Source organism: Leopardus geoffroyi, chromosome A1 (assembly GCF_018350155.1).
Source record: "Leopardus geoffroyi isolate Oge1 chromosome A1, O.geoffroyi_Oge1_pat1.0, whole genome shotgun sequence".
In the NCBI taxonomy this organism is placed as follows: Eukaryota; Metazoa; Chordata; class Mammalia; order Carnivora; family Felidae; genus Leopardus; species Leopardus geoffroyi.
In genome coordinates, this window is record NC_059326.1 from 171,070,617 (window position 1) to 171,083,261 (window position 12,645).

Genomic DNA, 12,645 nt, shown 5'->3' on the forward strand with positions numbered 1-12,645 from the left:
ATGGTGGCCAGAGTTAGAGCCCCTGCAGTAACGAGTTCTCTTTTAGTCACTCTTTTGGGTGCTATCCACATCTGGTCTACATACTCAGCTGTGTGGTATATGATTTTTGGGAACACAATTACCATTACACAGAATTCCGACTGATTGAACATGTCCTTATAGAGGCAAGGGGTTAATCCCGCATGAGAACAAAGCCACCATGAGTTATTTGGTGGAATAATCCAGTCCTCTGAAGTATTGAATATATTCCTGTTACTTATGCATAAGTGGCTATATTTTGTTGGCACTGTTCCTATACATGTCCCATTTCCCGTAAGCACTGGTAGTGTGAGGCCGGGTCTTCTCTGTCCCCAACTGCAAGCGTCTGAGTTGTTTGCAGTGCTATAATTCCCTGTTATTGCTACTGACTCGTAAAATGGAGGTTTTGTGGAATAGCACAGCCAACAAGCTTCTGTTTCATTGGGTTTAGTACGGTTTAAGGCCTTATAAGTAGTATTTATCATTACCCATAAGGGGTCATCTTTGAATGGGATTTGAATTTTTTTGGGTTTTTTTTTTTTTTTCGGGGTCACCTGAGTGGTCGAAGAACTAGTACCCATGCCCGTGGTGTCAGTAGGCTTACTAGTGGGCCCTGGAGTAGTAGTAGGCTCACTTGTGGCCCCTATTACTGGATTCGGTCCTACTAACACTGGTGGAACCTTGGGTTGTACCTTTAGTTTTATCTGAATAACAGTTGCAAAGTAAGGCGGTCCCCGATACAGGTGAATTCCCCAATTTAGCCCCGTAATCCATCTCGTCTCCTTTTTTCCGTCCTCTAGGAATTTGATACGAATAAGGTTACAGGCGCGGATCTGCTTGGGACAGGGGCTGGCAAATTTCATGTCAATATAATGGGGTTTTACCTCCCATTTCCAGCTTCCATCATTGATAGTGACACAGCTCCAAGCCTTACAGTAGAGGGATTCGACTCCCCCACAGGTTTTTTTCATTGCTCCTGTTCTGAACCCGGGACATGCATAAAACCCACCAGATCTTATGCGCTTTTTTTCATTTTCTGGGGTTCCAGTCCATGACGGATTAGGACGCTGGCGGCTTCCGTTGGGGGGAAGTACCCCCATAGTTACGGCTACGTCCTCTAGGTTAAAATATAGATCAGGCCACCAGGCATTTAGGGGAGTATCGTCTATTGTGGTAGTATTATAGACTTCCTGAGTTTCTAGATTAGAAATCTCCCAAGTTAAAGTATAGGGTATATGGGGGTTGCTCGCAATACTTATCAGTCCGTAGGAGGTGAGCAGGAGCACGCTAATGAGTGTTCCTCCGATCATTGTGGGTCCGGAGCTGCAGCAACAGTCTTGGTATGGGACACCCAGGCCTTTGGTCTCAGCCGGTTTTCGGGGTCAGGTTTTCGACGCAGAGTCAATTTTAAAGGATGGGTCTTACTCTGGTCAACCGTCCAGGCGGTGTTGGCTTCCGGCACGAAGTCTTTTTGAACCGCAAAGGTATCAGCTGGTCGGGCGTGGGTGTAATGGATCCAGGTAGCAATCCCGTCGACTTTGAGAGCAGTGGGTGTGGTTAGGATCACAATGTAGGGTCCCTTCCACCGTGGTTGGAGGGTCTCTTGCTGGTGTCTCCGCACATATACCCAATCTCCGGGTCGGTAGTGATGCGGCTCAGGAGGGGGCCCGTTCTCATAAATGGCTCTCAATCTGGGCCAAACTTCCTGGTGGGTGTGCTGGAGTTCCCTCAGGGAAATAAGAAGTTCATGATCATCAAATTCAGTTAACACATTAGACTGTAGGTTGGGAATTATAGGGGGGGGCACTCCATACATGATTTCAAAGGGGGTTAATCCAAGTTTGTAAGGGGAATTCCGCACCCTGAACAGAGCGTAGGGGAGTAAGACTACCCAGTTAGCGCCAGTCTCCATGGTCAATTTGGTTAGGGTCTCTTTTAGGGTTCTATTCATTCTTTCTACCTGTCCTGAACTTTGGGGTCTATATGCACAATGTAGTTTCCAATCGGCCCCAATAAACTGCACTATCCCTTGTATTACCTTTGAAATGAATGCTGGTCCGTTGTCTGATCCTATTAGGGTAGGGAATCCGTACCTGGGCATGATGTCTTCCAACATTTTCTTTGCTACTATCTGCGCAGTCTCATGCTTGGTGGGGAAGGCCTCTGTCCATCCTGAAAAGGTATCTATAAACACTAGCAGATATTTGTATCCATATTTTCCAGGCTTTACCTCGGTGAAGTCTACTTCCCAATAGGCTCCCGGCCTGGTTCCGCGAGTTCTTGAGCCAGGGTTTTTCCCGTGGTTGGTGGCGTTAGTTAGTTGGCAAGCTTTACAGCTAGTAACTATCTGTTCGATTTTTGTCCTAGAGTCTTTGATGGTGATCCTAGCATGTCTTATTAAGTCTTGCATTTTTCTCGTGCCCATATGAGTGGCTCGGTGCATCTTGGATAAAACTTTATTTCCCATTTCCTCTGGGAGGATTATGCTACAGTCTGCTGCTCTCCACCATCCGTTAAGGCACTGAGTCATAGGCAATTTTTGGATCCAGTCTAGGTCTTTTTTAGTGTAGGTGGGACTTTCTGGTAAACTAGCTGGACCGGGGTCTGGTAGGGTGGTCATTAAAGCACAGTCCACCTGTAAGGCCACCTCTCGGGCCACCTGGTCAGCCAGATTATTTCCTCTGGCCACCGGTGTGATCGGTTTTTGGTGGCCTGGGCAATGTATGATGGCTAGTCGTTTAGGCAGCCAGAGTGCCTTTAAAAGAGCCAATATTTCTTCTTTGTTTTTGATGGTTTTCCCCTCTGCAGTTAACAGTCCCCTCTCTCTGTATATAGCTCCATGTATGTGGGCCATAGCAAAAGCATATCTGCTATCGGTGTACACATTTAGTCTCTTATCTTTTCCCAAAGTCAGTGCCTTGGTTAAGGCCACAAGTTCAGCTCATTGGGCAGAGGTGCCAGCTGGCAAAGGCTCTGCCCAAACAGTCTCAGTTTCAGTTGTGACTGCTGCCCCCGCGTACCTTTGACCCTGATGTATAAAGCTGCTGCCGTCAGTGAACCAGGTAACTTCGGCGTCCGGCAGCGGATGATCCTGTAAATCTTCCCGAGCTCCATGAACCTGTGCCAATATCTCAGTGCAGTCATGGAGAGGGGTATCTAAATCCGGGTCTGGTAACAGGGAGGCAGGGTTTAGTGTTCGGGTGGGAGCATAAATGATTCTGAGGGGATTTAATAATAGTCCCTGGTAGTGAACCAGTCGGGCGTTACTAATCCATCGGTCAGGAGGTTGTTTGAGGACTCCCTCGATGGCATGAGGGGTTGTGATATGTAACTCTTGTCCCATAGTTAACTTATCAGCATCCTTTACCATTAGAGCTGTAGCAGCGATCATACGGAGGCAAGGGGGCCAGCCAGCCGCTACTGGGTCCAGTCTTTTCGAAAGATAGGCAACGGGCCTGGGCCATGGGCCAAGGAGTTGCGTCAGCACTGCTTTGGCTACCCCTTTATTTTCATCTACGAAGAGATGAAAGGGTTTGGAGATATCGGGGAGCCCTAAGGCTGGTGCCGACAACAGGGCGAGTTTAATTTGCTGGAAAGCCCGCTCAGTTTCCTCTGTCCACTCAAAGGGCGCCTGTTCTCGGGTGACCAAGTAAAGAGGCTTAGCCATCTCGGCGAACCGAGGTATCCACAGGCGGCAGAACCCGGCTGATCCCAGAAACTCTCTTACCTGCCTTCGGGTTGTGGGTCGGGGGATGCGGAGAACGGTTTCCTTCCGTGCATCAGTGAGCCATCGTTGGCCTTTCCTTAACAGATAGCCCAAGTAGGTTACCTCGGATCTGCAAATTTGGGCTTTCTTTGCTGAAGCCCGGTACCCCAGGGCACCAAGTGTCCGGAGGAGATTTTTGGTGCCTTGCAAGCAAGCTTCGGCAGTCTCAGCGGCGATTAAAAGATCATCAACGTACTGTAAGAGAGTCACTTCGGGGTTTTGATTCCGGTACTCACCCAGATCCTCGTGGAGTGCCTCATCGAACAAGGTGGGTGAGTTTTTAAATCCTTGGGGGAGCCGGGTCCAGGTGAGTTGCCCATTTATGCCTCTCTCAGGGTCGGACCACTCGAAGGCGAAGAGCTCCTGGCTTTTGGGGGCCAGAGGCAGGCTGAAAAAAGCATCTTTTAAATCAAGGACCGTATACCATTGTTTTTCTGGGCTGAGGGCACTTAGGAGGGTATAGGGGTTGGGTACTGTTGGGTGTATGTCCATGACTCGGCGGTTAACTTCTCTCAGGTCTTGTACCGGACGGTAGTCTGCACTGTTAGGTTTTCGTACGGGCAGCAGGGGGGTGTTCCAGGCTGAATGGCAGGGCCGCAAGATGCCTAAGTCTAGGAGGCGACGGATATGTGGTGTGATGCCATTTTTGGCCTCCATTGACATCGGGTATTGTCGGACCCGAACTGGATCTGCCCCCGGTTTCAGCTCTATGAATAGAGCTGGGCGATGTTTAGCCAACCCCATACCCCCGGTTTCAGCCCATGCTTCTGGAAACCGCTGGAGCCAGGGCTCTATGTTTTGACTTTGTGAGGGTGGCCCTTGATGGAGTCGATATTCATCTTCTAATCTTAGAGTAAGTATGGTAATGGGTTGGTTGTGCGGGCCAGTCACTTGGGGGCCTCCTGGCGTAAAATGAATCTGGGCCCCCATTTTAGTGAGTAAGTCTCTTCCTAATAAGGGGCACGGGCTGTCAGGGATGACTAGGAAGGAATGGGTGACCTTTCCATTTCCTAGGTCCACAGTTCTCTGGGTGGTCCAGGGATATTTTTTTATTCCAGTAGCCCCTTGGACCCAGGAAGATTTTTCAGAAATTTTTCCATGGGGTCTGATCAAGACCGAATGTTGTGCCCCTGTGTCAACTAAGAATTGAACTGGGTTCCCCTCCACTTGTAGCGTTACCCTAGGTTCGGGGAGGGGATCCGAACCCCGTCCCCCCTATTCTGCATCTTGAGTGAAGAGGACAGGTGTAGTTTTTGGCTGCCACGGTTTTTGACCATAATGTGGCTTTTTCTTTTTAGGGCATTCTCGGGCCCAGTGGCCTTTTTCTTTGCAATAGGCGCATTGGTCCTTATCTAGGGGCTTGTGTTTATCCAGGGGCTTTTGGACAACAGTAGCCAGGACTTTGGTCATTTTCTCGGTGGCTTTAAGTTGCCTGTCCTCTGGAGTCTCTCTATTATTATAGACACGCTGGGCAATACGGAGTAAGTCCTGAATCTGTTTTCCCTCCAGGTCCTCTAGCTTCTGGAGTTTCTTTTTAATATCAGTGGCTGCTTGATTTACAAAGGCCATTACAACAGCAGCTTGATTTTCGGGGGCCTCGGGGTTCATGGGGGTATACTGTCTGAAGGTTTCCATTAATCTTTCTAAATAAGCGGCAGGGCTCTCTGTCTTACCTTGTATTATTGAATACACTTTTGCCAAATTAGTGGGCTTGCGTGCAGCAGCCCGGAGACCCGCCATTAGAGTCTGGCGATAAATGCGCAGCCGTCCCCTACCTTCTGCCGTGTTGTAGTCCCAGCCATCCTGTGGGGGTCGGGTCAAGGGAAAAGCTGCGTTAATGAGATCAAGGTTAGCAGTGGGTTGGCCGTCATCTCCAGGAACCAGCTTTCTTGCTTCCAATTGAATTCTTTCTCGCTCCTCGGTAGTGAACAGGATTCGGAGGAGCTGCTGACAATCATCCCAGGTGGGTTGGTGAGTAAACATAACGCTGTCTAAGAGACTTATTAAATCTTTAGGGTTGTCAGCAAATCGGGCATTCTGGGTTTTCCAGTTATATAGGTCACTAGTAGAGAAGGGCCAGTATTGAAGTCGGGGATTCCCCGTATCATCGGGAGGCCCTATTTCCCGTAAGGGTAAAGCTACGGTGGAGTCAGGAAGGCGGAGTCCTGGCTCACGTGGGGCCCGCCTACGGGTATGTCCAGCCGGCCCTTGGACTTCGCCCCCACTAAGCATGGGCGCGGGTTGAGCCTTTCTATTCTCCAGTTCTCCTATGGGCTGGGCTATGGGAGGCTCTGCCGGCGCAGCAGGGATAAGGGCAGCTTGCGGAGTGCGAGGAGGAACCTGATAAGGGGGAGGGTCAAGGAAAGGTAAATCTTGGCTGTCGGGGAGAACAGGGGGTGCAGCTGGAGTTGGCGGCTTGGGAGGGTTGATGGATTTAGCCGCCAGGATTTGGCATGACTCTGCTATTAAGGAAGAGGCCATCCAAGGAGGAGGGTTTTCTACTAAATCTTGCCACACCAGAATATAGGGAATCTGATCCGAGTGACCTTCTTTCCCTGGTAGGAAAATTTTTGATTTTACTTTAAGGACCACAGAGAGGCAGAAGGTTCCCTCTGTAGGCCAATTAACCCCAAAGGTGGGCCATTCAGAGCGGCAATAGGTAATCAACTTCCTTTTGTGAATGTCTAGGCTTAAGCTGTGTCCTCTAGCTTTTACGTCCCTGAAGTTGGCGAGAAGGAGGGAGAGAGGGGTGCTCTGCGTTTGGCCCATATTATAATTCTGAGGAAGAGGAGAGGAGAAGGGGGGGGCGCCGCTGGCCAGGGGGCAGGAAGGAAAGCCGCAGGGAGCTGAAACAAAGGATGGAATAATTAATTCTGATCAGCCGAGAAAACACTTAATTCCAGTAAAACATCCGACCCATGAAAGAAAAACAAGAACTAACAAAAATCTTTCGCAGCGGTTCCAACTTTCTTGGCTAGCCCGACAGAAAGGGTTACGGCGGTAATTACAAGGGCCCCGGGGTGACAATACATTTAGACTGACAAAGAAGCACTCTTTAGACTGACAAAGAAGCACTCTTTAGACTGACAAAGAAGCACTCGCCGTACTCGCCCGTCCGCGTCCCTCGCGGGAACTTAGGTGCCTCTTAGCATGGGCGGGCAGGTATAAACCCCCTGCTGGGATCAAAAAGATTTTGACCGCCTTAAGCCGTATGAGGATCACCGCGGAAATCGGGTTAGAGCCCACTCGAATCCCGTAGCTTATGCTGTGGGACTACACATAGGGTAAGTCAGGCGCGTGCCCCTGACTCCCAACAATCATTCCATTCAACAGACAGACACACAGACATACATCACATCAAAATACCGGTAACAATTGGCATGCCTAGATGGTTTTTCCTTTTTTAGACGCCTAGAGATATTTCTTAGCACTCTAGAGGTTCATAGAGAAAATGAAAGTATTTAGTTCGCAGGCGCATTGGGCGTAAGCAGCCCACGGAAAAGAATCCAGATGGGCCAAGCAGCCCCCAGATGGACCGAGCAGGTCCCCAGTTGGACCGAACAGGTCCCCAGATGGGCCAGGCAGCCCCAGATGGACCGAACAGGTCCCCAGATGGGCCAAGGAGGCCCAGATGGACCGAACAGGTCCCCAGATGGGCCAAGGAGGCCCCCAGATGTCAGTGGACGTCTCCAACTGACCCCGGCCGGGTGCCCTATAGCGCGTCCGCCAGGGTCACACCAGCTTCCAGACAGAACCGGTTCTCCAGAGAAGAAGCACAGATCAGAGAGAAAAGGAAGAACGTTAGAGCCGGCTTACTTACCGATCGGAATCAGATACGACCCATTGATCAGAAGTCTGGTGGGCTCGGGGGAGATCTCGGTGGGACCTCCAAATGTAATGCCCGACGTTCCAAAACCTCCCACAAAAGACCACCAGAGTCGTGAGTCAAAGCCAAGTGGCAAGGGTCGTTTATTGCAGGTTCGAACCTGGACCTCTGCGCACTCGTTGCCGGTGACGCTAAGAGGCCCCGATCAGAGTTAGTATAGGGTTTTTATAGACAGGGACAAACAGCATAGGTGAGGTTTCAAATTATGAGGGGCCTGATTAGTCGATTTTAAAGTACGGACATTTGTGGTTTTCTGATTGGGCGTCCTTTGTCTGTCCTTTGGCGGGAAGGCTTTGTCCGTTACTTGTGGTGGGAGAAAAAAAAGGGGAAGGGGATAGGTGAGGAATGTGCTAAGCAAGCAGGTTTACAGAAGCGAGAAACGCCGGTTAGTTTATGTACAACCACTCATTCCATTACATATCAGACTACATTTAGGAAGGTTTACAACCCATTCTACTACACAGCGGGTTACATTCAGGAAAGGTCTCACAATGCTCATAGCAAACAGCAAGCAAAACAGACTTCTCAGCAATTGTATTTCTTATCAAAGATCCATAATAAGCAGAAAAGAGAACCTAGCTTTAAACTAAGGTAGGGCTGTCATTTGGATTGTTCCTTTCAATATGTAGTTTGAGGACCATGAGAAGGAATACAATGCTACACCATTAGTCATTTTGGACAGACTTGCAATGAGAACAAATAATAATTCATAAATTTTTAAATGAATGTCGTTAAAAGAATCACCAAACACCACTTGGTAGTTATTATTGGCAGATTTTTAAAATCTTACCTCATTATTAAATCTTACCTCATCCATAGAAGGAATAATAATTTGGCTGGTGATTACTTTTCCATTATCTCACATGTAATCATCAGTAAAACTCACCTACCTTGAGGGGGCTCTTCAGTGGATTTAGTGAGGTATAAAGTATGTATAAGACCTTATACAAAGCACTTTTCCACAACCATCTGAAATTATTATCCAAATATGTATGCAAACAAGGATCACGATAATTGGCCAATAATAACAAGCAAGTGAATAGAGCCCCAAGCATAACTCTTAAGGCAGATTACTTAATTTCTGAGTAGCTGAACTGGAATTTGGTTCAGGTCTGGAGAACTCGAATACGGGACCTCTCAACCCCCACAAAACTCAAACTGTGTTTCACCTCTCTGTCAGGCACCTGTGCACAGCGGTGAGGACTAGAAATGAAAGACCTAATCCCTGCCCGGAAGGTTTACACAGTTGAACGGTGGAGAGGAACAAGTCCTCAACAAGTAGAAAATTAGGACCTCTTGTTATTAGGATTCAGCTGTAAGCACATTGCTCAGCAGCTCTGTGAATTCTCTTCACAGAACCGGGTAGAACATGTTTAAAACAAAATTAACTTGGCTTTTGTTGTTGTTGCTATTGTGATTGTTAGGGGGTGCTGCATAAAGTCATTACATCCCATTTATGCCCAGTAGGGAAATTTTTCTTTGCCTTTTCTTCTTCATCTGTTGTTGTGATTTTCTTGGTTAGAAAGAAGTTGGGGGTAATTAGAAACTACCCTATATCTATCAAAGTGGATTTGTACTGGAAAGCAAAACTGCGGGTTCAGAAAAAAAGAACATAATATCATCTGGAGCTATTATTGATGGCTTACTGTAGACCAGGCACAGTGCTAAGCATTTTACACATATTAGCTCATTTAATCCTGATAACAACCCTGTAAAGTATGCACTATTATTACTGTACTCATAGGGGAACTGTAGTATATAGGGCCACAAACGAGTCCGCCACCCCCAAGTAGTTTGAAAATGGGGAAGTAAGAACACCTGGGTGGCTCAGTTGGCTAAGCAACCTACTCGGGTCATGATCTCACGGTTCATGGGATGGAGCCCTGTGTGGGACCCTGTGCTGACAGCCCTGAGGCTGCTTGGGATTTTCTCCCACTCTCTCTCTGCTCCTCCCCCTGCTCACTCTCGCTCTCTCTCTCTCTCAAAAGATAAATAAATAAACATTAAAAAAAAAAGAAAAGAAAATGGGGAAATAATCTTTCCATCTCGAGTTCAAGTATAAAAGAGACCTAATGTACTTGACTAGCTGTATGGAAGGTCACCCTAAAGCCACGAAACAGCTTCCCTGCCAAGCCCTGACTGTAATCAGATTGAATATATTAACATAGCTAAAGAAAGAATTTCTAAAAAGAAAAACAAAAAAATTGCAAGACACAGAAAAAATATATCCAGGTGACAATAAATCTAGAAGTAAAACAAACAGATAAATAATGAAAACACACATGCACAAATATCCCCCAGCTACTTGAAAATTAAAAAATAAAAAATCTGGCTTCTACATTCTTTGATCAAAAATAAAACCAAATAATACATACTGTAGAATATAAATAAAAATATTTAAAATATTTAAAGATAAAACCCCCATAAATCAAAACCAGGAAATATGACAAATTCTATACTTAGACAATTTGACTCTGGAAAATTCATAGCCTTAATTCAAGTAAACAAATATTTTTTAAATGCCTGCTGTAGGAAAATTGTTGAAGCTGGGGCAGTTTATCTGTGACCCCCAGCCAATTCCAGAGCTAGATTTAATCCTGAACCTTTTATTTACATAATCCAGTAAATTTCTTTTTTTTTTTTTTTTTTTTTTTTAAAGTCCGTTTGAATTGACTTTGAATTCTCTCATTTAGAATGAAAGAGCCTGTAGGGAATAGAGGGCCCATTTTCTCTTGCAACACTTTATTCCTTTGTTCTACCCAGCCAAGGCCAGCAGCCAGGTGAAAACGAGGAGGAGTGCTGTTGGGAGGAGACACCCTAGTGGCAGCTGTACAGGAAGGAGGGACCTGAAATGTTTCTTCTACAGCCATGGGGAGACAAAGGGCAATTCCTGCCTTCCTACGCAGCTCCTGAGCCTCGCTGGAGAAACCTATGCATATAAGCCATTCATGCTAGATTGGAAGAATAAATATGTGAAAATTATCTATTTCCTCTGTTATTACAAGTATCTCAAACACCCAAGACTGAGTTTAATCCAGTTTCCTTAAGGCCAAGCTACATTTTCTACATTTAGTTTCCATGAAATTCTCCTCTATCCTCTCCATAAGCCTTCTTCACACCTTTCTAATTGGTTTCTGCTCCTTGTAATCAGTCCCTGACTATGCTAGATGGACCAAGCTTGGTCCATCCCCTCAAGGTAATTTTTTACATGCTTCAACAGATAAGTTAACATCAGCTATGGTATTAACCAAATACTCTTGTCAAGGAAAGAGGCAGAAGACTTCCGACAAATTACTAAACATAACCGAGCCTTGGTTTCCTCACTTATAATATGGCATTAAGAATATTTCCTTGGCAGGGTAGTTATAAGCGTTCGAGACAGTGGCTGCACAGTTTTTGGCACCTCATTCATGGGTAGCAGGGGCTGGAGAGGAACGCTTGCGTGAGAACATGAGTAAGGGCACAGAGTAGAGGTCTCCCAAGTCTCCCCTGCACCTGCAATGCAGGAGGCATTGTGAAAATAGGGATGTCCAGCCCTCTCCTGAAACTACCAAATCAGTCTTTGGGAGTGGGATTTAAGAATGTGACTTTGAACAAGCCCCACTGGATGATGTCACATAGCTAATCTAAGACCAGTCTGCCTGGTGTTTAAGAACTACCAGGAAAGAAAAAGAAGCCAGGTTTGTGTGTGAAGAGAGCAGGCCAGAGGAACAGCCAACTGTTAAGAATCAGTGGGCAAAATACTGAATTATCCATGGTATTTATATTTGTTGCTTAGTTTTTGTGTTTTACTTTTTTATGGTGTCTGCTCTACTGTTTTCAAGCTTACGCTCATTTGTTTTCAAAAATATGTACACTTTTTAAAAAAAATTTGTAGGGGCGCCTGGGTGGTTCAGTTGGTTAGGTGACTTTGGCTCAGGTCATGATCCCCACAGTTCATGAGTTTAAGCCTTGCATCTGGCTCTGTGCTCCCAGCTCAGAACCTGGAGCCTGCCTCAGATTCTGTGTCTCCCTCTCTCTCTGCTCCTCCCCTATTCACACTCTGTGTGTCTCTGTTTCTGTGTCTCTCTCTCTGTCTATGTCACTCTCTCTCTCAAAAAAATATATATATATTTAAAAAAAATTTTTTTTAAGTAAGATCTAGGCCCAATGTGGGGCTTGAACTCACAACTCTGAGATCAAGAGACCTACTGAGCCAGCCAGACACTCCCAAAATATGTGCACTTTTAATTAAGAAAATTTAGGGCAACCGAATAATAAAACAGGCTATCCCAATGTATAGAAAATATTCATGTTAGGAGACCATAATTAAAACCAATGGAAACAAGCAAGCAAAACTCAAATTTTATCTGTTGTTCACGTATCAAAATACTCAGATGAAAATGAAGGCCAATTCACACTATTATGGTCATTATAAAGTATATGAATAACTGCTACCAATTTCTGCATTGTAGATAGCATCTTTGCAATGTTTGACAGAGTCCTGTCACTGCTCTAAGGAGCTGTCAGCATGAACCCCATCTTGCATATTAGGAAACTGAAGCACTGAAAGTATAAGTAATTATCCTAAGACCACACAGCTAATGAGTGGCAGAGGTCAGATGGGACTGCTGTGCTAGGAGTTCCACTACCTTTTAGTACAAAAGCTGATGCCTGGTCAGGGCAGGATGGCACCAGAATCTCCATCTGGGTGTGGTGGGCCACAGTAGCTCACAGGTATTCTGGTATTGCAAGGCTCTCAGGAGCCTGTGGGAGCTGAATCCAGGAGCTAAATCCAGCCAGCAGTTGGGACTGGCAGAAAAATACAAGAGTTGCTTTAGCTGTAGCTGGGTACAGTTGGGAGCAGGTTGCTGTTTCCATCGTGAGGATGGTTATTGAAATTAAAGAAATTTCATATTGTGCTTAGGTCCATAAATGGTCACGAGAACATTGACATGGGACTGTACAGTGAGGCCAAGCAGAGGGAAGTGCTATC

At 46.3% G+C, this 12,645-nt stretch overlaps 1 protein-coding gene across 1 annotated transcript; it reads right to left on the bottom strand.

The window, feature by feature from the left end:
- Nucleotides 1-1,513: 1,513 nt before the first annotated feature.
- On the bottom strand, nucleotides 1,514-6,553 carry LOC123581491 (the record flags this gene model as incomplete). The annotated part of the gene is given in 2 exon segments (XM_045447650.1): nucleotides 1,514-5,866; nucleotides 6,185-6,553. Coding segments are annotated over 2 exon segments (4,722 nt in total), but the record flags the coding sequence as incomplete, so codon positions are not given.
- Between the last annotated feature and the right edge of the window lie 6,092 nt (nucleotides 6,554-12,645).